General features: G+C 37.2%; 3 protein-coding genes and 1 long non-coding RNA gene across 30 annotated transcripts in view; 3 read left to right on the top strand and 1 right to left on the bottom strand.

Annotated features, from left to right (window-relative positions):
* LOC107435782 (uncharacterized) overlaps nt 1-27,435 on the top strand; it is a 191,159-nt gene that overhangs the window by 48,138 nt on the left and 115,586 nt on the right. The window lies entirely within an intron of this gene.
* LOC107434047 (fatty acid amide hydrolase-like) lies at nt 140-18,661 on the top strand. 4 transcript variants are annotated; one of them, XR_009640887.1, is made up of 5 exons: nt 140-261; nt 17,450-17,640; nt 17,716-17,900; nt 18,269-18,397; nt 18,551-18,661. XR_009640887.1 is itself a non-coding variant. In XM_060820428.1 (3 exons), the coding sequence occupies exons 1-3, from the start codon at nt 186-188 to the stop codon at nt 17,785-17,787; spliced, it is 339 nt and encodes a 112-aa protein (XP_060676411.1). In that variant the 5' UTR covers nt 140-185; the 3' UTR covers nt 17,788-17,931. The 4 variants fall into 4 exon arrangements, 1 of the variants encoding a protein (XP_060676411.1); XR_009640888.1 differs by lacking the exons at nt 18,269-18,397; nt 18,551-18,661 and adding an exon at nt 379-557 and having other exon boundaries at nt 154-261; nt 17,716-17,931; XM_060820428.1 differs by lacking the exons at nt 18,269-18,397; nt 18,551-18,661 and having other exon boundaries at nt 17,716-17,931.
* On the bottom strand, nt 14,583-16,192 carry LOC132799455 (uncharacterized). The gene is made up of 3 exons (XM_060811286.1): nt 16,138-16,192; nt 15,099-15,547; nt 14,583-14,957 (listed from the first exon to the last, which is right to left on the bottom strand). The coding sequence occupies exons 1-3, from the start codon at nt 16,190-16,192 to the stop codon at nt 14,583-14,585; spliced, it is 879 nt and encodes a 292-aa protein (XP_060667269.1).
* On the top strand, nt 18,712-21,553 carry LOC132805436 (uncharacterized). Its single transcript, XR_009640897.1, has 5 exons — nt 18,712-18,856; nt 19,217-19,520; nt 19,613-19,688; nt 20,458-20,543; nt 20,828-21,553. It is a non-coding gene; the product is annotated as an uncharacterized LOC132805436 (long non-coding RNA).

Here is a 27,435-nt window from a genome sequence, read left to right as displayed (position 1 = left end):
CTGAACGTCAGCATTGGGTTCTATGAAGAGGATGTGTTAGAAATTGTGATGAAAGGTCAAGTGGTTGAATATAAACAAAGCAAAGCCTTTTTGTTACATGTTAACTGTTTGATCATTCAACTGAATTGCATCTTAACTGTTTTATCATTTGCTCTGTTTTGTTTTGGTGGTGGTGATACTGATACATGAGGAAGAAGAGGGTAATGGTGCCAGTGGAAGAAGTTTTGTCAGCCGTCAAATATGAGGAGGAAGAGTTTCAAGGTAACTTTCAAATTTATTCATACATTGCTGATTTGCGGTAAGATTTGTGTATTAGTGTGGGGTTTCTGCGTTTGATTTTTTATTTTTTATTTTATTTTTTGTTCTAAAACATATGAGAGTTTATGTGGTGGGAGTGATTGGAAGTTTAAAGCTGTACTGGACATGAATTGGAAATGAACATTGAAGCTCCACATATGACTGGGTTCCTGTTGAAGTTATTTGTTTGCATTATTGAAACGCCCTTGATTGGTCCTTTGGTTATATCTTTCTTAAGGAAGCAGAACAAGTTTGAGGAGGTCTGTTGTACTCGTGTATATATATATATATATATTTTTTTTTTAATTTTTAAAACTTTTTAGCCTATTCTGACTACATAAAATGGCTGTCTGTTTTACAATTTGCAGTTGTTGAATAACACTGAAATACCAGAAGCACCCATGTTTAAACCTAAATTTCCTCCCCAAGGTTTTCTTCACTACGCTCACTTTTCTTTTGATGCCCTTTTATGCTACAATATATGAGAGAGATGTGGAAATGTCCATACGTAGCTTAATTTGGCTTTCATTGTGTTAGAAAGAAAAAAATTGAAACGTCAATGTACATAGAGACTGTGGCCGGGCCAGAAATGTCAAACTGAATACCGAACATGCTAACAAATATCTTATCTTGTGGTTTGAAAAGTAGTGTAATAGCTCATCCATAAAACTGATAGCTTGTGTTGTTAGAAAAATAACATGGATATATGTGTATATATGTGGAATAACAATTGTCAATAATCATTATCAAATACAGAAAATAAAATATAAAATAAAAACCTGTATGTCCTTAGTTTTAATCTGCTGGTTGAAAAATAGTCCGAGGCCTGTGTGATACCACAGTGTTCTTAAGATAATTTCCGTCCCACCGGTGCAGATGTACGGTTGTCTCCCAGGATACAACGGAATCGAAAACTTTTGGATGCAGCACCACCAAAGCTTTCCCTCGAACTTTCAGTATATCTTTGCTTTACCACTCTCTAAATCCAAACCTTTTTGAAAATCTTTTCACTGTTCAAACAAGAATAAAAAACCAATTGTCTTTCCTACTCTCTTCTCCCTCCTTTTTCTCGTACACCAGAGAAGCCTTTTCCTTTTCCAAAAAACCCAAAATGGTACCAAAATAAATTTCATTTAATGCCCACTATTACAACTCGTCCAAATCATTCAAATTCCTTAAAGCGTTACAATCCCCCACATGAATGATTTGACTTCTAAGGACTATGCAAGACTCTGGTAATAAAGCTCTGCAGTTGGAACCTGCATAGAATGGGTAGATGTTACTCTTTGAACCTTCCCTTGTAAAACTATATATTCTTTACTGACCAATGGTAGATGCGATATCTTTGACCCATTTCGTCGTTTGTGTAAATGATAACATAGTTCACACAGATTCCTCCCTGGTACACTTTAGTTCTCACTGTTGTGTTCATTTTGGCCTTGAACACCTGCCTGGTTCTGCGAGAGTTTCTAAAGAATTGCGCCCTTAACAATTCTTCTTTGAAGCGGCCACTCTTCTCTCTCACATAGGTGATTCCTATTTCCAATGTAATCAGCATAACTATGCATAGATTACTAAACACACACTTTTAGGAATCATTAAAAGCATACTTCATGCTTAACCTCTATCTATCACTGTTTCATCATAGGAATGGGCAGAGGATTAACCCCCACAGTTATTCATACCAGTCTTTTGCAATTTCGTTGTCCCATTGAACCTAGATCTTGGGATCTCCAGTCAACTAGGTTAGGTTTCCATCGTATCGACTTTACTCACGGGCTTTAATCCCATTCTCCTCGATGACTTCTCAACTAGTTCTCTATTTAACCCTTTGGTTAGCGGATCTGTAATATTATCCTTTGACTTTACATAGTCTATCGAGATAACTCCAGTTGAGATTAACTGTCTAATAGAATTATGTCTACGATGAATATGTCAAGACTTTCCATTATACATAATATTCTGTGCCCTGCCAATCGCATATTGACGATCACAATGTATACTTATAGCTGGCACAGGTTTAGGCCACCTTGGAATGTCCTCTAAGAATTGGTGTAGCCATTATACCTCTTCTCCACATTTATCTAATGCGATGAACTCTGATTCCATCGTGGGTCGAGCTATTACCGTTTGTTTTGAGGAATTCCACGTTACAGCTGCACCTGCTAATGTAAATACATAGCCACTAGTGGATTTTGAATCCTTTATATCTGATATCCAGTTAGCATCACTGTATCCTTCTAATACAGCAGGATATCTCGTATAGTGCAGTCCGTATTCACGAGTATATCGTAAGTATCTTAATACTCTAACGATTCCTTTCCAATGTTCATCATTTGGATTACTCATGTATCTACTTAGTCTACTTATAGCATAGGCTAAGTCTGGTTTTGTACAATTCATTAAGTACATCAGACTTCCAATCACCCTTGCAAATTCCACTTGAGCTACACTCTCTCCTTTATTCTTAGATAAATGTAAACTCACATCAATGGGTGTTCTGGCTATATTAGTATCATCTTTACTAAAATTAGCCAGTATTTTATCTACATAATGCGTTTGACTAAGAATGATACCATTCGAAGTCCTTGTGATTTTCATCCCTAAAATCACATTTGCAAGCCCCATATCTTTCATATCAAATTTGGATTTCAACATCGCTTTTATAGTTTTGACCATATTGTCGTCACTACCTACTATGAGTATGTCATCTACATACAGACAAAGAATGACATATCCATTCTCTGTATCTATGAGTATGTCATCTACATACAGACAAAGAATGACATATGTCAGGACCCGTCCAGAATTCCTCCTCCGGAACCCTAGACAGCCCTGATCCCAGGGAAATACCACCGAACCTTCCAACGGAAAATCCGGCAGCACCTCCCCTAAGGGATTTACTTACCACAAATTTACCTGCACTGAAAACACACTTCAAAAATATCCCCTTATTCCTCCCACAAACTACAAATTGGTTCCACAAATTGCAGTACTTAAAAAAAATAAATACAGTAATCCAGTGCAAAATAAATACAACAAGAGTGAAAGAAATATTACAACTGCAATAAAAGAATAACAGGGTACTGCCGAACTAAAACAGCGAGGAAGATCAAGTCCGCTCCGAATGAACACCGACAACCTGGTACCTAGAGGAATGGAATTTAAGAGTGTGAGATGCTAATCATCTCAGTGAGCGACCCTACTACTATACCATATAATATCACAGTAATAAGTATAAATAATAATTATTTGGAAATAATATTTTCTCTCAAAACCCTTACAATTCTCTCAGTTGGAAAGGTTCCCCTTTTAAAACAATTTCACAAAACCCTTTATCCATATTCCCCGAAAACCAAGACATCAATTAAATACCAGAAGCGGTGACAATTATATTTTTAATTACAATTCAGTTTCCAAACATTTTATTTTTAAAACACAGTTCTGAAAATCATTTGATGCACCCACTATATACCAGTGGCGCCAACAGTACCCAGCGTCCCAAGGTACCGCCAGACAGGAGGTTATAGAAAGAAACCGGCATACGGTCGCGTGGCGTCCCACTGCGCCGCTGCTAACCTGGTGTCCCGGCCAAAGGGGGGTGGCCGCCCTCTCCGATGGCATCCACAGGACACCCTCATAATATCAACCGCGCGCTACTCACACCCACCTGCGCGCTAATCACATCACCTGCGCGCTAATCACACCCACCTGCGCGCTAATCACAACCGTGTGCACACTAACCATATCACATATACCATATCACATAATCAGAACACCAGTACGTGCACGGTGCATCTAAAAATTATAAAATCCATAAATTTAAATCATAAAACAAATTTCACATTTTTCATAAGCATAGCGGGCATAATCCATCCGCTTGAACCGGGAATTTTCCCACAATTTCTTTGTAATCAATGCCATAAATTTCATGATTTTCAAATCCACCAACTCCCAAATCCATCAATTCAAATATCCACATTTTTTCCAAGCATAAATAAATTCTCGAAATATCATAATCAAATCCCATAATATTTTATGGGCATATTTCATAAAAATTGAAATCACCAACATAACCAAATATTTTCCTTGAAATATTTGAAAATCGAATCGTGCCCAATTTACCATTAAAACCACACCAATTTCAAAATCCTCAAAACCATAAAATAATTCCACATGGCATAAATTGGTGAAATACACATTTTCTTAAATCCGATAAATTCACAAATAATTCCACAATAATTCAAATAAATATTTGGCACATAGAAATTAAATTCCAAATATTTAAATCACACATTATATATTCACCAATTAAATTCCCAAAATTAATTTGAAGGTGGGTCACTCACCTGGAGCACGCAATTAACCCATGATCCACTACGGGATCAATTCTACGACTCACCGGTGCTCCTAGAACAAAATTCACAGACAGTCAAATAAATTAATATTTTATTCGGGTAAATAATACCCGGTACCCGGGGGCTCAAACACAAACTTTAACCAAAATGGTCGAATGATATACCGAATCGAAGCTCGTGGGACGAGGATCACAAATCCGGTCTCCGTCGACCTCAATTCCGCCGGAGGTGGCCGGAATTTGGTCGGAAAGTTTCGGCCGGTGTTCACTTCCCCATATCTCGCAAACCGCTTCGAATTTCTGGGATTGGAGGCCATTTTTGGATTCAGAGGACCCAAAATAGGGGGATAGGAGGCTCAATTGGGAGTGGGCTGGCCGGAAAACACAAGAAAAGAGGAGAGAGAAACTTGGCCGGCCGGCGGCTTCTCCGGCCCGATCGGCGCGCGTCCGGCGGCGGCTGGCCGTGAAACTTGGCGGCCAAGCTCGTGAGGTGGCGGGCTTCCTTGGTGGCTGGCGCGTGAGGGCTATGGGTGGCCGGAATTTGAAAACACGGAAGAGAGAGAGGGACGGCCGGTGGGGAGAAAAAAAAAAATAACTGTTGCGTGCTTGGTGTTTCGGGGAAGAAGAAAGGAAAAAAGAAAAAAAGAAAAAGAAAAAGAAAAAGAAAAAGAAAGAAGTGGTGGTGTTTTCCCACGTGGGGAAAAGAAAAGAAAAAGAAAAAGAAAAAGAAAAAGAAAAAGAGAAAGAAAAAGGAAAAGAAAAAGAAATAATTAAATAATATTAATAATAATATTATTATTCAAAAATAATAAAATAATTTGATTTTTTTTTTTTTTTTTTTCACATGGTTGACATGTGGCATTTCACCATGGTGACACATGGCCACCTTCATTGAGTCACACGTGGCACCTCGTTATGCGTGTAAAAAAAAATAATATTAAAATAATACAGTATTTGAAAAACTTTACAAGTCTATAACTTTCAAACCACATGTCCAAATCGGACGTGCCGCTAGTCTATGAACTCGTATCGACGAGTACTTTACAACCATACAAGAGTCAACTCACAATTACATCACAAGAAAAAGTCAACTCCCGGCACCTTTTAGACAGTTTACACTTCAACTTGTTTTGCCCATAACTTTCAAACCGTAGCTCCGTTTTCGACGTGCTACTAGTCTACGAACTCAGGGCGTCATGCACTTCGCCACCGTACCCTAGTCAACTCAAAATTCTCACCGAGTCAAAAAGTCAACTTTTGACCCCCTTCGGTCAACGGTCAACGGTCAACCTCGGTCAACGTGCACGGATTCCGGTGCGATTTGGGACGGGGTGTTACAGCCTTCCCCCCTTACAAAAATTTCGTCCTCGAAATTTCCGCACGTCACTGGAACAGATACGGGTACTGCTCACGCATCTGTGTTTCGGGTTCCCACGTTGCTTCCTCGACTAAGTAGTTCCTTGCCAACCAATCCATGCCCAACACTACTTCAAGTCCGGATAGATCCAACAGGATCAGGTCTGTTTCCATCCCTTGATCTGTGAAATCGTCGGGCGTAGTCCTGGCTCCCTGCTGCGTCATAGCAAACACCCAGCCTTGACTTGTCTGCTGGGTTCTCCTTCCTCTACCTCGACTCGATCCTGCAGACGGCTGTACTGATCCCGAAGAAACTCCTACTGGCTGACTCCCCTGGGAACTCTATCCTGGAAATACCCTTGTATGCTGTGTCCGTCGACCTGCTTCTAGCACACTGCCACTACCATAAGGGCAATCCCTCCTTATGTGACCTGGCTGCCCACACCGAAAGCATAAACCATCCATCTGACACTGCCCAGAATGATTCCCCCTACAAAGTGGACAAATCCGCGGAGAACCAATGCGTGACTGCTGATACGAGCTTGCATCCACAATGATCGAATGGCGAGCTGGCTGGGGCATGCGATAACTATCTCTCCTCTGGAATCTGCCTCGTGGGGTTAACCCATCACTGTCTGAGCCTGAGCTATGGCTCTTCTTAGCTGCCCCCTGTCGAGGTACTCCGCTATACGATCCTTCGAATGATCTGCGCCTCGAGGGTCTGTGTATCTCCTCCTGTCTCTCTAGCTCGAGCGCTGCATCCCTGGCGGACTGATAGGTGGGATGTACTGATCCAGAAAGGGTGTAGCCGATGCTCTCTTTCAATCCGTCTATGAACCTCACCTTCTTCGTGTGATCGTCGGGAATCAGGTGCATGCAGAATCCTGATAGTTCTCGGAATCTCCTCTCGTACTCTGTCACCGTCATGTTCCCCTGTCGTAGTTCCTCGAACTCTCTCCTTCTTGCTTCACGGTAGGCAGGAGGACAAAACTCAGTAGAGAAGGCCATCTTGAACTGATCCCACGTATGCCTTGCACGAACAACTGGGCTAACTTCTAGGGCGAAAAACGTTCTCGTACCGGTAGGAAGTGTCCCGACTTGGTGAGACGATCAATGATTACCCAAATGCCGTCGTACCTTCTAGGTGTGGAAGGAAGCTTGAATACGAAGTCCATGTTGAGTTCTTCCCACTTCCACACGGGAATCGGTAAAGGTTGGAGTAGTCCCGAAGGCTTCTGTCGTTCTGCTTTCACTTGTTGACAAATCAAACACTTTGATACGAAGTCTGCCACTTCTCTCTTCATACCAATCCACCAATAATACTTAACAAGCGTCCGTTACATCTTGGTACTCCCAGGATGCATCGCATACATCGAGCTGTGCGCCTCCTCTAAAATCTCCTTCTTGAGTCCTGGGATATCCGGAACGCAAAGTCGTCCTTTATACACGAGGGCTCCATCCCTCCTTATGGAAAATTCCGGATCAAGACCTTCTTGTACCTTGCCCTTAATTGTCCTCAACTTAGGATCTTCCATTTGGGTCTCTACTATACGATCCACCAACACCGGTCGTACCTGGAAGCTAGCCATAAGAACTCCTGAAGGATGCATATGCATTAACACCCCCATCTTCTTCAACTCCACCATGAGAGGTAGTTGGATGACTTGGATGTGAGCAAGGGATCCAGTAGCCTTCCTACTCAAAGCATCTGCCACTACATTCGCCTAATAGTGACTTTAACTTCCCTCTTGTGCAACTTTCCTTCTCATGCCCACTAATTAAGGATAGTCAAATTGGTCCACGAGAACACGATCTACAAGTCTTGGTCATAGTCGAACGCTAACCATAAGGTGCTTCTAAAGCATGCATCCTTAAACCAACAACCAACTCTCGTGACTCGATCAGCACTTTAAAAGGTTAGATTAGAACTTAAGTCTAATTTCCTCAAATACTGGTATCACCAAGTTAAGGTTGAGATTAATTCACTTATCTTCGATTACCCTCCTAGTACTTACAATTATAAAGCCCCTGCTCCTCATTGATTAACCAATAGTCTTAACCTCGACAAACATCAATCTTTCTTTTAACTAAATTCATCAAGGTCATGAATAAAATTCTCAACATCCAAATATCATTCTTGAAAACCCTAAGTTTCCCTTATTTCAAATAAATTCCATGAATCCACACCTCAAGCAATAAGAAATTTAAATCCTAATTCTAGCATCACCACCAATACTATGAACAAATCACTAGATCCTTAACCCAATAAAGTATTCCACACTTCTTAAATTCTAACTACGTCCCAAAAATCATACTCCTTATCATTGTAAATTATCACCAACAATATCAACCACCTTGAATCGATAAAGCACCACCAATACGAACCTTAAATCTCCAAGGAAATAAGATATCAAGATCTTAGCTTCTAGAATGAAAAATAACCATGCTTAAACATCCAACCATGCCTAAGGAATCATCCTCATCTCATTAACCTCATCAACCACCAAGTAGAACTTTAGTCGCTATCCGGATCTTGCTTGATTCTCTAAACGCTGTCGTACCTTCTCTTTGTGAATGATAGTTTAAGCACGAAATCCATATTTACATCTCCCTACTTTTACTTATCGGTGACCTACGTACCTTTATTCGGATCTTGCAACTTCCTTTATCGTGCCAAACCACCATGTCATCCAGTGAGCATTCCATACGTCTTGGTACCCTTGGGGTGTATCGCATACTTTGAATCGCGTGCTTCCTTTAAGATCTCCTTTTTGAACTCAACGATACCCTGCTTTGGATTCTCGACTGGCGATACTTAACCCTTAAGTCGCTCTTGGAAAAACCATAACATAAAACAAATAATAAAATATATTTTTCAAATATACCTAACTTGCATAGGCAATTGTTAAAACTCCACATTGAAAATCATATCTTAAAATCCATAGCATAAAATAAAATATGCACGCTTGTAATGGAGGTACGTACAACACCTTCTACATGTTACGTAATCCATGATTCCAACTGTCGCCGACACTCTGCTACCAATACAAACCAGGGTGGTTGCCTATATTGGCCGTCCAATTCCCCGGGCTCGTAGGCAACATGATCATGGGGCTAGCTCTACATGGACCACATTGGTTCGCCGCCTCCATATGGTGCAGTATAATATCAAACAATATAACATACAGATACATGTATGAACACAAACCAAAAATACTTGAATAAAACACCTTTAATTTCAAATACCACTTTGAAAAGTATTTAATTTTGATAATCGATCGGAAAAATATTTTTGACGCCTTGAAATCGATCGATCGACACACATCCTTAGACAATCATCTTTCTCCTCCATGAACGAAACGGATACCATTCACGATGATAAGCTTGACCTTCAAAAAGAAAAGGCATCCTCGACCATCGACTAGGCCATAGGAATTTCCTGTTAGGCTAGATGATCCTAATTGACACCCTCGAAGATTAGAGTTATTCAAACTCGGGCAACGAATTTACTTCGAGACAAACAGAAAGAACGCTTTCACACGGGTAAAACGAGAGATTAAACACGGATAGGATGCACAACAATGCACAGTCCCTTAGGAATACTAGAACTAGAGCTCTGATACCAACTGTCAGGACCCGTCCAGAATTCCTCCTCCGGAACCCTAGACAGCCCTGATCCCAGGGAAATACCACCGAACCTTCCAACGGAAAATCCGGCAGCACCTCCCCTAAGGGATTTACTTACCACAAATTTACCTGCACTGAAAACACACTTCAAAAATATCCCCTTATTCCTCCCACAAACTACAAATTGGTTCCACAAATTGCAGTACTTAAAAAAAATAAATACAGTAATCCAGTGCAAAATAAATACAACAAGAGTGAAAGAAATATTACAACTGCAATAAAAGAATAACAGGGTACTGCCGAACTAAAACAGCGAGGAAGATCAAGTCCGCTCCGAATGAACACCGACAACCTGGTACCTAGAGGAATGGAATTTAAGAGTGTGAGATGCTAATCATCTCAGTGAGCGACCCTACTACTATACCATATAATATCACAGTAATAAGTATAAATAATAATTATTTGGAAATAATATTTTCTCTCAAAACCCTTACAATTCTCTCAGTTGGAAAGGTTCCCCTTTTAAAACAATTTCACAAAACCCTTTATCCATATTCCCCGAAAACCAAGACATCAATTAAATACCAGAAGCGGTGACAATTATATTTTTAATTACAATTCAGTTTCCAAACATTTTATTTTTAAAACACAGTTCTGAAAATCATTTGATGCACCCACTATATACCAGTGGCGCCAACAGTACCCAGCGTCCCAAGGTACCGCCAGACAGGAGGTTATAGAAAGAAACCGGCATACGGTCGCGTGGCGTCCCACTGCGCCGCTGCTAACCTGGTGTCCCGGCCAAAGGGGGGTGGCCGCCCTCTTCGATGGCATCCACAGGACACCCTCATAATATCAACCGCGCGCTACTCACACCCACCTGCGCGCTAATCACATCACCTGCGCGCTAATCACACCCACCTGCGCGCTAATCACAACCGTGTGCACACTAACCATATCACATATACCATATCACATAATCAGAACACCAGTACGTGCACGGTGCATCTAAAAATTATAAAATCCATAAATTTAAATCATAAAACAAATTTCACATTTTTCATAAGCATAGCGGGCATAATCCATCCGCTTGAACCGGGAATTTTCCCACAATTTCTTTGTAATCAATGCCATAAATTTCATGATTTTCAAATCCACCAACTCCCAAATCCATCAATTCAAATATCCACATTTTTTCCAAGCATAAATAAATTCTCGAAATATCATAATCAAATCCCATAATATTTTATGGGCATATTTCATAAAAATTGAAATCACCAACATAACCAAATATTTTCCTTGAAATATTTGAAAATCGAATCGTGCCCAATTTACCATTAAAACCACACCAATTTCAAAATCCTCAAAACCATAAAATAATTCCACATGGCATAAATTGGTGAAATACACATTTTCTTAAATCCGATAAATTCACAAATAATTCCACAATAATTCAAATAAATATTTGGCACATAGAAATTAAATTCCAAATATTTAAATCACACATTATATATTCACCAATTAAATTCCCAAAATTAATTTGAAGGTGGGTCACTCACCTGGAGCACGCAATTAACCCATGATCCACTACGGGATCAATTCTACGACTCACCGGTGCTCCTAGAACAAAATTCACAGACAGTCAAATAAATTAATATTTTATTCGGGTAAATAATACCCGGTACCCGGGGGCTCAAACACAAACTTTAACCAAAATGGTCGAATGATATACCGAATCGAAGCTCGTGGGACGAGGATCACAAATCCGGTCTCCGTCGACCTCAATTCCGCCGGAGGTGGCCGGAATTTGGTCGGAAAGTTTCGGCCGGTGTTCACTTCCCCATATCTCGCAAACCGCTTCGAATTTCTGGGATTGGAGGCCATTTTTGGATTCAGAGGACCCAAAATAGGGGGATAGGAGGCTCAATTGGGAGTGGGCTGGCCGGAAAACACAAGAAAAGAGGAGAGAGAAACTTGGCCGGCCGGCGGCTTCTCCGGCCCGATCGGCGCGCGTCCGGCGGCGGCTGGCCGTGAAACTTGGCGGCCAAGCTCGTGAGGTGGCGGGCTTCCTTGGTGGCTGGCGCGTGAGGGCTATGGGTGGCCGGAATTTGAAAACACGGAAGAGAGAGAGGGACGGCCGGTGGGGAGAAAAAAAAAAATAACTGTTGCGTGCTTGGTGTTTCGGGGAAGAAGAAAGGAAAAAAGAAAAAAAGAAAAAGAAAAAGAAAAAGAAAAAGAAAGAAGTGGTGGTGTTTTCCCACGTGGGGAAAAGAAAAGAAAAAGAAAAAGAAAAAGAAAAAGAAAAAGAGAAAGAAAAAGGAAAAGAAAAAGAAATAATTAAATAATATTAATAATAATATTATTATTCAAAAATAATAAAATAATTTGATTTTTTTTTTTTTTTTTTTTTTCACATGGTTGACATGTGGCATTTCACCATGGTGACACATGGCCACCTTCATTGAGTCACACGTGGCACCTCGTTATGCGTGTAAAAAAAAATAATATTAAAATAATACAGTATTTGAAAAACTTTACAAGTCTATAACTTTCAAACCACATGTCCAAATCGGACGTGCCGCTAGTCTATGAACTCGTATCGACGAGTACTTTACAACCATACAAGAGTCAACTCACAATTACATCACAAGAAAAAGTCAACTCCCGGCACCTTTTAGACAATTTACACTTCAACTTGTTTTGCCCATAACTTTCAAACCGTAGCTCCGTTTTCGACGTGCTACTAGTCTACGAACTCAGGGCGTCATGCACTTCGCCACCGTACCCTAGTCAACTCAAAATTCTCACCGAGTCAAAAAGTCAACTTTTGACCCCCTTCGGTCAACGGTCAACGGTCAACCTCGGTCAACGTGCACGGATTCCGGTGCGATTTGGGACGGGGTGTTACACATATCCATTCTCTGTATCTTTTACATAGATGCACTTATCACACTCATTTATCTTAAATCCATCACTAAGCATGGCACTATCAAATTTTTGATGCCATTGCTTTGGAGCTTGTTTAAGTCCATACAAGGACTTTACTAATCTACAGACTTTCTTTTCTTGTCCTGGTGCTGAGAAACCTTCAGGTTGCTCCATGTAAATCTCTTCATCGAGATCTCCATTAAGAAAGGCTGTTTTCACATCCATTTGATGTACTTCAAGATTCCGCAATGCAGCAATCGCCAGTACCATCCTTATGGAATTTATTCTCGTCACCGGAGAATCAAAATAATCAAGGCTTTCTTGTTGCTTGTATCCTTTAATTACAAGTCTTGCCTTGTACTTATCTATTGTTCCATCTGCTCTCATCTTCCTTTTAAATATCCATTTGTAACCTAATGGTTTACAACCTGGAGGAAGATCTACTAGTTCCCAGGTATGATTTTGCAAGATGGAATCAATTTCATTTTTTATGGCTTCTTTCCATAAATTTCCTTCAAGAGAACTAACAGCTTTTTGGAAGCTTTGAGGTTCACTTTCTAGCATATAAGTAAGAAAATCCAGACCGTAGGATTTTTCGGTTCTTACTCTTTTGCTTCATCTTAATTCAACCTCAGTCTCAACTTCGGTCTCCTGATCTTGATCACTATCATGATCATCATCACTGATACCATCATAAGTTCGTTTAGACGTACTCGGTCCTACTTCAATTTTATACGGAAAAATATGTTCAAAAAATGATGCATTTCTCGATTCCATTATTGTATTCTTGTATATATCAGGAATCTCTGACTTATACACGAGAAACCGATATGCACTACTATTTTGTGCATATCCTATGAAGATGCAATCTACTGTCTTGGGACCTATATTTACCTTTTTAGGAGTAGGTACCATAACTTTGGCAAGACACCCCCACACTCGTAAATATTTATAGGTAGGTTGTCTTCCTTTCCAAAGTTCATACGGTGTTTTCACCTGATCTTTACGGTGCACCTTATTTAAAAGGTCATTTGCCGACAAAACGGCTTCCCCCACAAGTTCTGAGATATCTAGAACTTAACAGCATTGTATTCATCATTTCTTTCAAAGTTCTATTTTTCTGTTCAGCCACACCATTCGACTGCGGCGAATATGGTGGAGTAACTTCACGTATTATGCCATGTTGAGCACAATACTCTCCAAATGGAGTTACATACTCTCCACCACGATCACTTCTGATCACTTTAATTTTGCGGGTGAGTTGATTCTCAACTTCCATTTTATAGAGAATAAATTTTTCTATAGCCTTATCCTTGCTCTTAAGCAAGTACACATAGCAATATTTCGTGCTATCATCAATAAAGGTGATAAAATATTTATTACCACCTCTAGTCAGTGCAAATTTTAAATCACATACATCATTATGTATTAAATCTAGAGGTTCATTATTTCTTTTAATTGTTTGATATGATAACCTCGTTAATTTCGTTTCTACACAAGTTTCACACTTATGTTTGGTATCAATATCAAACGTGGGAATATGATTCAAGTTAATTAACCTCCGCAGAGAATTAAAATTAACATGACCTAGTCTACCATGCCACAAAATGGAAGACTCAAGCAAGTAAACGGAAGAAGTACTAGCTTTATTATTAATAAACTTTGGCTTTACAGTCATTACATTCAATTTGAACATACCATTGACTTCATAGCTTTTTCCCACAAACATCCTATACTTGGACAAGATAACTTTGTCTGACTCAAACACTAATCTAAAACCATGTTTGATTAGCAGCGATCCAGACACCAAATTCTTTCGAATGTCTGGTACATACAATACACTATTTAGAGTCAGATCCTTCCCAGAGGTCATCTTCAGGACAATCTTGCCCTCCCCTTCGATTTCCGATATGGCAGAGTTACCCATGAACAATTTCTCCCCATTTGCCTTTGGTTCGAAGGAGGTGAACATGCTCCTATCTGCACACACGTGGCGGGTTGCACCTGTATCTATCCATCACTCTCTTGGGTTAGAACCCACTAAGTTCACCTCAGAGACAACAGCGCTTAGGTCAATATCATCAACCTCTCTTGTGATATGCTCCATCATCTGTGCCTCCTTGTTCCTTTTTCTTTTTGGCAATCTACAATCTGCCGCTCTGTGACCCATCTTGTCATAATTGAAGCATTTTCCTTGGAACTTGGCCTTTTTGGAGATGCCTCCTTTAGGCCCCAACTTGGAACTCATTCCAGGTTTCTTCTTTTGACTCTTGGAGCTACTCTTATGCTTTACAACATTAGCCTTCACAGCGGCCTTCATAGATCTCCTGTCAGATTTCCTATTATCATCTTTTATGCGAAGCTTGCTAATAAGAGCTTCCATATCCATCTCCTTTCTTTTGTGCTTCAGATAATTCCTGAAGTCACTCCAGCTTGGAGGTAGTTTCTCAATCATATAAGCCACTTGAAATGCTTCATTAATGATCATCCCTTCGGCAAGAAGTTTTTGGATGAGCACTTGCAACTTATGTACCTGACTCATTAGTGGCTTAGTATCCACCATCATATAGTCCAAAAATCTGCATACCACAAACTTTCCGGATCCAGCATTCTCGGTCTTGTACTTCCGGTCCAAAGTTTCCCACAGCTCTTTTACTGATTTCGCGCTACAGTACACTCTATATAGGGAATCAGATAGGCCATTAAGGACATAATTCCGACATAAATAATCGGAATTATTCCACACATCCACCGCCATCAGAGTTTCTTTGTCACTCTCTTCACTACTAGGTGGTGCGTCCTCAGTTAGGAACCTTGCAAGGCCCAATGTAGTCAGGTAAAACAACATCTTCTGTTGCCACCTTTTGAAATTCGCTCCATCGAACTTCTCAGGTCTTTCTGCATGACTTGCAGTAAGAGGAGCTTGAACCACATGAGTCTGTTTTGCCACTTGTGCAACGGGCACATCTCTACTTGCTATTTCTGTAAAATCACAAAAATCAGAAATCAATTAGTTGTTATTCTATCTTAACAAACTAATTCCAACCAATTTCCAATAGGAAAACACAAACAATATGATTTTCTAGGATTTCTGTATACACCCACAAAATCTACTGTTCACGTGCACTGTTTACTGACACATGGCATCACCAGACGCTGACACGTGGTGCACCCGCAGGCTGACACGTGGCGTCACTAGAGGCCGACACGCATACTGTTATATGCTGACACATGGCACCATGGAAGATCGACACGTGGCACATATAATAGGTCGCAACGTGGCATCTCCATGATCCGACACGTGGCTCACTCAGAGGACAACACGTGTCATGTGTGACAGGTAGACACGTGGCGTCCCTGATGGTCGACACGTGGCCTTGCTACTGTGAGACACATGGCATCTCAACGGTTCGCGACGTAGCCTTGCCACTGTGCATAGTATCACTGTTCATATCCCACGTGGCTCTCTCTCATGGAGACACGTGGCATACCCATACCAGTTGGGCCACTGTTCATGTGGGCTGGATCTTAGATGGGCTTGGGCCTTAGGTTAAGCGGTAGCCTGTTCTAACCTGGGTTGGGCCTTTGAACTGGGCCAGATGTAATAGTACCCGATTTCAGACCCATTAACCCAAAATCCGACCCGTTTACCCATTTTTAACCCTTCTTTAACCTCCAACCCATTTTACTGGTAAATGGGTTTTTTGACCCGGTTTATATTTTTTCACCTCATTTTCACTAATCCAGCACCAAAAATTGCCTAAAAATCATCAAAAATCTTAAAATTCATGGGTAATTCAATTTTGTAAAAAAAAAAATTTTGATTTTAAACAATGATAAAGAATTGCCCAAGAATTTTCAAACCCATAAGAAACAACTTTCTCACAAACCCAACACAACAAATAGATCAAATCATGGACATGTATATTTTACAAAAATATTTATAAACATTTGAATAAGTAAAAACAAAAAATACCACATGTCAATCACACAACCCACTCGGGTTTGAAGCCTTTTTTTTTTTTTTTTTTTTCAACTGAAATGGGCAAAATTGTTTTAAAAAAAAAATAATACCCATGCCCACCTCATTTCTTTCACACGGGTTTCATCACAAACCAAGGACAAAAATATAAATATATATAAATACAATAAAGGGCTAGAATAATTGATGGAAACAAATTTTGAGAAACTGAATAAGCAAAATATACTAATTCCCATGACAAATCTAATACTCGGGTGTGAGGATTTTTTTTTTTAATAAAAAAAAAAACTGTACACCCAAAAGTCACTAATCAACAACAAAATTGAACAATCCACATATATCAACATATATTCATGCAGAAATTGTCTTCAGAATGTTAGAAAAATAACATGGGTATATGTGTATATATGTGGAATAACAATTGTCAATAATCATTATCAAATACATGAAATAAAATATAAAATAAAAACCTATATGTCCTTAATTTTAATCTGCTGGTTGAAAAATAGTCTGAAGCCTGTGTGATACCACAGTATCCTTAAGATAATTTCTGCCCTACCGGTGCAGATGTTTTCTGACGATAGTCTCTCAAAATACAACGGAATCGAAAACTTTTCGATGCAGCACCACCAAAGCTTTCCCTCGAACTTTCAGTATACCTTTGTTTTATTACTCTCTAAATCCAAACCTTTTTTGAAAATCTTTTTACTGTTCAAACAAGAATAAAAAACCAATTATCTTTCCTACTCTCTTCTTCCTCCTTTTTCTCGTACGCCAGAGAAGCCTTTTCCTTTTCCAAAAAACCCAAAACGGTACCAAAATAAATTTCATTTAATGCCCACTATTACAACCCTCCAAATCATTCAAATTCCTTAAAACGTTACATGTGTGGCATGAACTAGAACCCAAGCCTGGTGTTGTAATGCTTGATGAAGAAGGGAAACCTGAAGAGCGAGTTGAGTTAGCTTTGAAATCCCTTCCACAATATGATCCTGCTAGCTGCTGGAATGGTGATTCAACCCCATCTTTTCAGTACTGGAAAATAAGTGATTATGCACATGCTTATTGTTCTGGGCATGCAACACCAAGCACAGTAAGCTTATGTTTTCCACACAATTTAATTTGTTTGTGTGACAGAAAAATGAAAAATATATTTTGTTTCTTGTAGAAAGTGGAACTACTGCAGCTCAAAGAGAAAAGCAAGTGCAGAAAACTCAGGCAGAAAACACAAGAACAATAATAAAACAAAGGACACGCAAGAAAGTTATACTGGTTCAGTTCTATCATGGTGAGAACCTACATCCCGTTCTGATTATGCCATCAAATCCACTATGAAGAAACTAGCTTTACAAGGTGAGATTACTGATTACAAATACACAGACGCTCTGGTGTGAATCCACCATTGATGGTCTGTGATTAAGCTTGTAAACACTACATTTACATAGTGCAGAATGCTCAACACCTGAGCAACGAGGACGTAGGTCGATTTTGACCGAGCCTCGGTAAATTTGTGTGTTTTTGTTCAGTTTCTTTATTATAGAAATAGTTTCAGATTTCTACAACACTTCTAGCTTAACTTATGAACTAGATATAACAGTTTGGTTGCAACTGAATTGCAAAATATATAGGTTGCAGGGCACATAATTAATCTCAGTTATAAAAGGAGTTTGGTAGCAAGCACGAAGTTTCATTTGGTTGTAACTAAATTGCAAATTATGTAGATTGTAGAGCATGTAATCTCAGTTATAAAAGAGTTAAGCGGTAAGCAACACCACAACCTTTGTTGATTTCTTTTGACGCTGAGGAAGTCAGGAAGCAAGCTGCGGCTTCAACAAGGAGGTTTGAAGAAGGTATCTTAAAGTTATGACCATGTTTTGGTAGATTACAGCATCTGTATTTGTATTTAAGTTGAAAAAACTCTTGTTTCTATTTATGTTGATGGTGGTGGAAGTAGATGCAGACTTGCAAAATGCCTACGACACCTATTAATTTTGATTTTGTAGGGAACCCATTATCTATCTTGGATGGGATTTTTGTGGCAATCAAGGACGATATTCACTGCTATCCCCATCCTACTACAGATGTGGTTACCTTACCATGCTCTTTATGATATATATTTTTTTAAATATTAGCAAATTTATATATTATTCCATGATGTCAGGTGCGACAACATGGATGCATGAAGTCTGCTCTGTCATGGAGGATGCAATTTGTATCTCAAGATTGCATAGATGTGGTGTCACTTTTGTAGGGAAGACAAATTTGCATGAACTGGACATGGGAACGGCTGGAAACAATCCAAACTATTGGTAAGTTTTTTTTTTTTTTTTTTTTTTTTCCTTAATTAGCGCATATAATATTTGATTAGTAAGAAATCCTTGGAATGCTTGAGTTGGTAACTTTGAAATAACTTAGTGATCAGGTTAAGCATATGCAGAGTTACTAGGGTGAAAATAATCAGAAGTGTAACCTTTCTAGGAATTGAAAGGCTCAAAGTAATTATTTTTAGTATAACAGAGATTTTGGGGCTTATTATTTTTTCAGGGATAAATGAACAATACAGAGAGGTCATTGATATTGTCACATGCCTACCTGCTATTTTGGAATTAACTTCTAAAGATCTTTTATTTACTTTTTCTCCATTAACTTTATCCTCTTTTTCTTTTCAGTAGAAACGTTTCCAGTTTAACCATTGCGAAGGTATCTTGATTGCTGAATTTATCCGATATGCTTTTGCACCATGGGTTTCTTTTGGGAGATAAATACAAATCATATTGATTTATATCTGTGACATAATTTGCTATACTATCTGACTCCGATCCTTATGTACTAAGTTTAATTGGATAATTGTTGGGTGAAGAGCAACAAGAAATCCTCATACACCAGAAAGGTATACAGGCGGATCTTCCTCAGCCTCAGCAGCAATTGTAGCTTCTGGAATATGCCCTGCAGCGCTTGGAACAGATGGTAGAGGTTGTGAAAACTTAATATGAAAGGGTTACACTATTATTTCTTATATATTTAAATTTAGTATTAGTTATGCTTTTTCTATTGTGAATGAGCAGGTTCAGTGCGTATACCTTCTTCCCTTTGTGGGGCAGTGTGCTTGAAGACAACATTTGGATGCACTGATATGGAAGGGTACTCTTTCACTATTAGTTTAAAGATGAAAATAATCCACTAGTTCCTTTTCTGATGCATTGCTTTGCAAATGGAACATGATGGTATAATAGGGACCAGATATTGTTCTCCAGATTTTGATATTTCTTTATGGCTTTATTTATTTATTTATTTTTTATTGGAGATGTTTTGTGCAGAATCACTGAATTGATCTTTATATATCAGTATTTACTAAGTCAAAAATGGGCCATTCGTTTTTATTCAGTACAATATACAAAAGAAACTTCTAATTATTTGCCTGCAAGCCTTTTATTGGCCTTTCATGCTATGGTAAACAGAAAGGTGCGTGCAATGGCTATTAGTTTGATAGTCACTTTGGTTTTATTGTCCGACACCGGCTAGCCAATTGGAGTACATGCACTCCAATTTTTATAATGAATTTTACACTGATAAACAGAACAACTATTAATAATTTTATGTCAAGTAGAACCTATATTTGGGACATCATCTCTAAAACATGTATTTTGGTAAATCAAAATGCTTACTGTCAAAAATCTGGTTGAGTTTGGGATATATCATGTTTAACTGCTACTTTGTGCTTACCCCTAGAAGGCTAGAATCTTTGCAACAAATATGGAGAGTTCAAAAAGTTCGTAGTGATTAAATTGAGTATTTTATTTTGTTCATCTTTGTGTTTATGTATATATAAATATATAAATATGATATTGTAGCGAGATTTTACCAAAGCCAGAGTTTTTGATTTATTGTGATTCTTTCTTTTCTTTCCCAGGTCATTATGTTCTGGTACTCTAGAAATTATTGGAACAAGTGCATCGACTGTGGAGGATATAATGCTAGTGCAAGAAAATCATGCTTGTAACTGTTTATCCATTATTTTGAGTTTCATTTAATTTGAGCTTCTAATCATTTTATATATATATATATATATATATATTTAAACATATATATATTATTTGTCTTTGAGATTCTAATCAAGTAGTTTTTGATAAATCATCCTTGTAAGCAAGCTTTCCTTTACTTTGAGTTGCAGAGTTTCTCATTAGATGGTTTTTCCAATAGTTACCTTTTATTTTTGAGTATCTTCTGATAGTCGCTTTTTTATTTTTGAGTATCTTCTGATTCAACTTGTAATTTATCAGGTAATCGGCAATCGTGTGCTCCTCTCTTGCGGATAGAATTAGTTTGAAACCGGTATTTTTTGAAAACCTTACACCATTGAGTACTCGCCAAGAAACTTTGAAAAAAACTGCATTATCAAGATATTACTTCTATAATGTGACCTTGTTGGCCACAAGAACGGAACAAAAGAAAAGTACATGAAGAAAGATAATTGCATTTACAGAATATATGAGTAATTATCTGATATTCTGATTTAGGATTTAATGACTCTATAATGTTGATAATTATCCTCATTTAAATCTAGTCATGCATGGAAATAGATTTATTTGGAATTTTGTCCAGCTTTTAATCCATAATAATTAATTAATTAATTTGTCTCTTCTCGCCTATGTGCCAAAGCAATCATTGTTCACCTTTTGTAGGTCCCATCTTGTGCTCCAAATTTATCTTTGACAATTCAAACATTTTGGGATCCATGCGACTGAAAGGAAGTATTCAGCTGTAATAGCCACTTCTTAGGGAAGTAGATTAAACTCAAATTTGTCTTACATATCAACTGACATGTTTTATAAAAGCATAAACTTATATTCTCATTCTCCTGCAGTGGTTTAATGATGTATATTCAACTGATATTTCTGAAAAATGTGAGGATGTTGTTGATCTTTTGTCAAAAACCCATTGTTGTGAAGTATAAGTCTTGTTATTATCATATTCTTCATGTATTGTAAATCCATCATTGTTTATAATTAAAAAAGTAAAAACTATATGTTTCAAAAGAGATTCAATATGCTTATGCTAGGCTGAGACAGTACAATTTCTTTATTATAATTTTTCAAGATTGTAGAAATTGGTGTACCTGGCTTGAAGGGCATGCAAAATGCTCATGTTGTTTCGATTGGATCTGAGACAGCGTGTTTGTTGAATCCAAACTGTGCAGATGGGAATGTTCATTGAATCCGTCGTGTTGCCGACAAATAAGTACTGTATAAATATATATATATATATATATATGTACGTATATAAATAAATATATTTGTGTATATCTGCAGATATATATATTTGTCTGTCTATTTTTTTGGTTGCACGAAAGGTTCAAGGTTAACATATGATACTCTTATTCGCATGGCAGTACTTTTTCAATCATTTACAACAGCAAACTATGTTGCTGCCCTGTGTCTTAGGTGAGGCAAAATATTAAATGGAAAAATAATTCATGTAGATTTGGTATATATCTTAGTTATGTGCTAGAAAGTCAGAACACTTTTTGGGAAAATACTCATATGACATACTGACCATACAAGCAATTGAAATTGGATGGAACCTGGTTAAGCTGTGTTTGGATGTGTGCTAGATTCTAAAGCTTGTCCGAAAAAGCTGCTGAGCTGCTGAGCCTGTGAACACAGTATTTTAAACTCCATGGTGATGGAGAACAGGAATACAAGTATTATTTAAATGACTGCCAAAGAATAGTGTTATTTAAATATCCATCCTGAAGCAGAAGCCAAATTGAATTATAATTTGAATTGCTGTCAGACCAAGTAAAGTGTACATTCCAATTCAGAAAATGCTAATTTGGTTTCTCAGAGAAACTAAACAACCATAAGTTGGCATTCATGCACCATGTTAATCCAACCTCATGTGCTTCTAGAAATTTTGTAAAATCCCATGTATTATATTTTTGCTTCATATTAAACAGAACAATTACTAGAAAGTTTTTACTATCTTTTCACTATTGATCTGGTGTAAATTTGTGAAGGTAACTATGTCTTAGTTCTTTGTTGCAGTTTTAGTTTATTAATCTAAAGTTTTGCATGGCTATACAGACGATGTGTGTGTATATATATATATATATATTTAGTAGAAAATTAAAGGGAAAAATTAAGGTTATGTATAGTTTGCATAGAGAAATGTTTATTAGGATTCATGTTTAATTTAGTATATGGAAGTAAGTTATTTCATTGGATACCATTTGATAAGAGAAATACATCTGACAAAAGGTAATATACATGGAAGCGGTGTCTTAATTCAGTTTTCTCTATGTATACTAGCTTCAATTTATATAAATATTTTTATTCTTAATTCGGTATGAACTTGTTTTTGTTTTTATACATTTTAATTAATATATGTATTGGATAGATTATTTGTAAACTTTATGAGCAAAACCCATCTTGTGTTGGCAGTAAGAAGCGTGTATATAATTAGGATTCAAAGCAAAGCTGGGGTGTCTTAGCGATTATTTAAAAACAATTTGGTTTGACAAATTAACTTTTTAAAGAAGAGCAAATTAATGGGTCAATTGCATTTTCTCCACTAGTATGTTGCATTTTATATATCATGATGATCCCTTTCCAGAGACATTTAAACTCTGACAAAAAATAAAGTATCAAAAAGGTGCTGAATAATATCCAACAGTACTAGAAACCCATTTACTTTGATCTGATCTTAATTTAAAGTAAAAAGAAGCAAACATATAATACATGGCGAAACTGCTTTCACCAGGTTAAGATAAAAGGTACGAAAAAGTTTCTCCAAAAAAATTAATCACTATGAGTTTGTTCAATTTTTCCATTTTAATTAATATATTTTGCAATAAGTGATCAACATATATTTATGACCGAAATACTAGACCCATATTGAATTAGAACAATACATGGGTCAGGACATGGTTAATTTTTCTATATCATTCCAATCATTAAAATGATATAAATCTAAATATTGATTAATGGAACTCATGATATATCAAAAGCAACTGCCACATCCAAAATCATTATTTCAAGATATATATATAAAATATAAAAAAATAAAAAGAAGAAGAAGAAGAAGATTAAAACTTCTTGATCCGAGTGTTGAATTATGCACTACTCCTAATTCGTTTAAGATCTTGAGATGTAATAAAATAAGAGATATCAATTGCAAGCATAAAAAGAGGCAATAAATTTAACGTGATCTGACAGCCAATACAATTTGGAAGGTTGAAAGGTATGCAATGGTAAATAGTCCAACAAAATTAATTAAGTTTTGCTTTCACAATCCAACATAAAGTTGTTAGATATTGGAGAGTATGCATGACCAAGATAAATCCATCGAACATTTGTGCCCACAACTTAACCATCAAAGACTTGGTCAGATTGTCTATAAATTTTCATAATCATCCAAAATGTGTATACAAATTTCTAGCGTATAACTTAATTCAGAAGACTTTGGAGTATAACTTAATTCAGAAGACTTTGGAATTTAACTTAATTCAAACGACTTTAAAGTTGGGATATGGACAACACTCTTCAAACACAACGCGCAGTTTACCTATCTTTTTCTTGGTTCTTTTCATACCCCTATCCGTTAATAATTCCATATGTTCTGCAGTGGCGGCTCTAATATGAGTTGACAAATTTATAGCAGTATAACATTTCCAAATTCTGTGAAGATGTTGATAAATTAATGATCCTATACTTAATGTAACATGGACCTTAAAAATTTTTTGAAATTTATATTTTAACAAAAAATAAAAATAAAAAAAAGAAAGGAAAAGAAGATAACCTGTTCATGCAAATTTATGAATGGAAAGCACACATTCATGACCACGACATATCCATGGATGGACCATTCATGTCCACATTAAGCATCAAATACTTGGATTCCTTACCAAATTTCATAATCATCCACAATATGTTTATAACCATATATTTAATTCAGGACACTCAAATCCTTCATAGATTTATTTTAGCAGCAACTATATAATTTTGATCATACAATATGTTTGTAGCTATTTTTCACTATATTTATTGCACAAGTTCTTATTGACTTGATTCACCAAAAACAAAACAGAAGTTCTCATATGATTTGAATGACATTTTTTTTATTAGCTACAAAATTTAGTGCCATAGAAAAATTTATCACAAGTGCATATAGAAGATTTTACATTTGTAGTTAGAAGCTTTGTCATGGTAGCACAGTTTTTTTTTTTTTTTTCCTTTGGGAAGTGTGCTCTGATTTCAATTAAGAAGAAGAAAACATGTAACATATATATTATAATAGAGATATCATTAAGAAACAACCCAAACTGCTTCAACGAAGTTATTTAAAATTAGATGTACATAAAAAGTTTCTCGAAAAAAATCCAATCAATATGAGTTTTATTGAATAAATACTATGAAAAGAAAAAATATTGAACATACAACCATTTAAACATTAAGAGTCATGTATATTGATAACATATTAAGTAATGAAAAGCACCGCAACATCAACATCAAAGGAAATTTCTTCCTAAAAAACTTGGATTAATTCATGGACCACAAAAAAAATGAAAGTTGTTCAACCCATGGACCATTCATGTCCACTTGAAGCATCAAAAATTTTGATTAATTGTTCAATACTAAAAAGTTGATAGGGTAGATGGTATTTTCTTTGCAGGTTATGAATAAATGTATGTATGCTTCAGATGGAAGGTGACCTTTGGTCTATGACTGAAGGATTTTTTCTTTGCTTCTTTTCAAAATGTAGTGGGATCAAATTCTTAGTTTTGGAAAATTATTATACCTCATAAATTAGTTAGGGAACTATATATTTATAAATGTAAGGCAGTTGCTTTAGCTTGAACAAGTTAATTGCTAGAAAATTTTACTTTATTTTTAGTTAATACCTAGTTTAATTTTATCAAGTTATCTCTGATTTAGTGGTTTATTTTAATTTTAGTTAATCTGAATCTTTCTCTCTCTCTCTCTCTCTCTCTGTAAAGTGAAAAATTGAAGTTCTATATTTTTACTTTTTATCTGGCTTAAATTTATAAGGATACTCTGATTTAGTTGTCTATTTTAACTTTAATTGATCTGGATGTATTGCTCTATATATGCATTGTCAGGACCCGTCCAAAGTTCCCCACCGGAACCCTAGACAAGCCCTGATCCCAGGGAAACCCTACCGGACCCTTCTGTGGAAGATCCGGCAGAACCTCCCCTAAGGGATGGACTTACCACAAAATTTCCTGCACTGAAAACACACTTCTATAATTGTTCCCTTATTCCTCCCACAGTACGACGAACTGGTTCCACAAATTAATACAAATACATAAGTGTCCCATACAGTATACAGAGCTTTATGAAGTACTACAAAATACAGAATACAGCAAAAGTGAACGAAATATTACAACTGCAGTAAAAGAAGAACAAGGTACTGCGCGAACAAATACAGCGAGGAAGATCAAGTCCGCTCCGAGTGAACACCGACAACCTGGTACCTAGAGGAACGGAATTTAAGAGTGTGAGATGCTAATCATCTCAGTGAGCGACCCTACTACTCTACACTATCATACCACGGTAATAGGTATATAAATAATAATTATTTGGAAATAATAATGTCTCTCAAAACCCTTACAATTCTCTCAGTTGGAAAGGTTCCCCTTTTAAAACATTTTCACAAAACCCTTTATTCATATTTCCCGAAAACCAAGACATCAATTAAATACCAGAAGCGGTAACAATTATATTTTTAATTCCAATTCAGTTTCCAAACATTTTATTTATTTATTTATTTTTTTTTAAAACACAGTTCTGAAAATCATTTGATGCACCCACTATATACCAGTGGCGCCAACAGTACCCAGCGTCCCAAGGTACCGCCAGACAGGAGGTTATAGAGAGAAACCGGCATACGGTCGCGTGGCGTCCCACTGCGCCGCTGCTAACCTGGTGTCCCGGCCAAAGGGGGGTGGCCGCCCTCTCCGATGGCATCCACAGGACACCCTCATAATATCAACCGCGCGCTACTCACACCCACCTGCGCGCTAATCATATCCGTGTGCACAATATCCATATCACATATACCATATCACATAATCAGAACACCAGTACGTGCACGGTGCATCTAAAAATTATAAAATCCACAATTTAAATTATAAAACAAATTTCACATTTTTCATAAACATAGCGGGCATAATCCATCCGCTTGAACCGGGAAATTCTCCACAATTTCCTTATAATTAATACCATGAATCCCATGATTTTCAAATCCACCAACTCCCAAATCCATCAATTCAAATATCCACATTTTTTCCAAGCATAAATAATTTCTCGAAATATCATAATCAAATCCCATAATATTTTATGGGCATATTTCATAAAAATTGAAATCACCAACATAACCAAATATTTTCCTTGAAATATTTGAAAATCGAATCGTGCCCAATTTACCATTAAAACCACACCAATTTCAAAATCCTCAAAACCATAAAATAATTCCACATGGCATAAATTGGTGAAATACACATTTTCTTAAATCCGATAAATTCACAAATAATTCCACAATAATTCAAATAAATATTTGGCACATAGAAATTAAATTCCAATTATTTAAATCACACATTATATATTCACCAATTAAATTCCCAAAATTAATTTGAAGGTGGGTCACTCACCTTGTGCACGTATCTCAATCAAGATCCTCCGCAGGATCGACTCCGCTACTTGCACGTGCACCTAAAACATCCACAGTACCAAAACCACAAATATTAATATTTTATTCGGGTAATCCCCAAATGGGTACCCGAGGAGCGAACACCAAACGATAACTAAAATTTACGAATTATATACCGAATCGAAGCTCGAGTGATGCTAATCACAGATCCGGTCTTAAT

The sequence above is a fragment of the Ziziphus jujuba genome, chromosome 9, assembly GCF_031755915.1.
Source record: "Ziziphus jujuba cultivar Dongzao chromosome 9, ASM3175591v1".
NCBI lineage: Eukaryota > Viridiplantae > Streptophyta > Magnoliopsida > Rosales > Rhamnaceae > Ziziphus > Ziziphus jujuba.
The sequence above is the reverse complement of the archived record's forward strand: the minus strand, read 5'-3'. Positions and strand labels throughout refer to the sequence as shown.

Excerpts from the sequence above, each read along its gene's own strand:
- LOC107434047 (XM_060820428.1), top strand. The coding sequence starts at position 186 with ATGAGGAAGAAGAGGGTAATGGTGCCAGTGGAAGAAGTTTTGTCAGCC. Across the intron at positions 262-17,449 it reads TGAGGAGGAAGAGTTTCAAG|AACCCAAGCCTGGTGTTGTA; the intron begins GTAACTTTCAAA and ends GGCATGAACTAG. Across the intron at positions 17,641-17,715 it reads GGCATGCAACACCAAGCACA|AAAGTGGAACTACTGCAGCT; the intron begins GTAAGCTTATGT and ends TGTTTCTTGTAG.
- LOC132799455 (XM_060811286.1), bottom strand. The coding sequence starts at position 16,192 with ATGGGTCTGAAATCGGGTACTATTACATCTGGCCCAGTTCAAAGGCCC. Across the intron at positions 15,548-16,137 it reads AGTTCAAAGGCCCAACCCAG|AAATAGCAAGTAGAGATGTG; the intron begins GTTAGAACAGGC and ends GTGATTTTACAG. Across the intron at positions 14,958-15,098 it reads CTAAGCCACTAATGAGTCAG|GAGATGGATATGGAAGCTCT; the intron begins GTACATAAGTTG and ends CACAAAAGAAAG.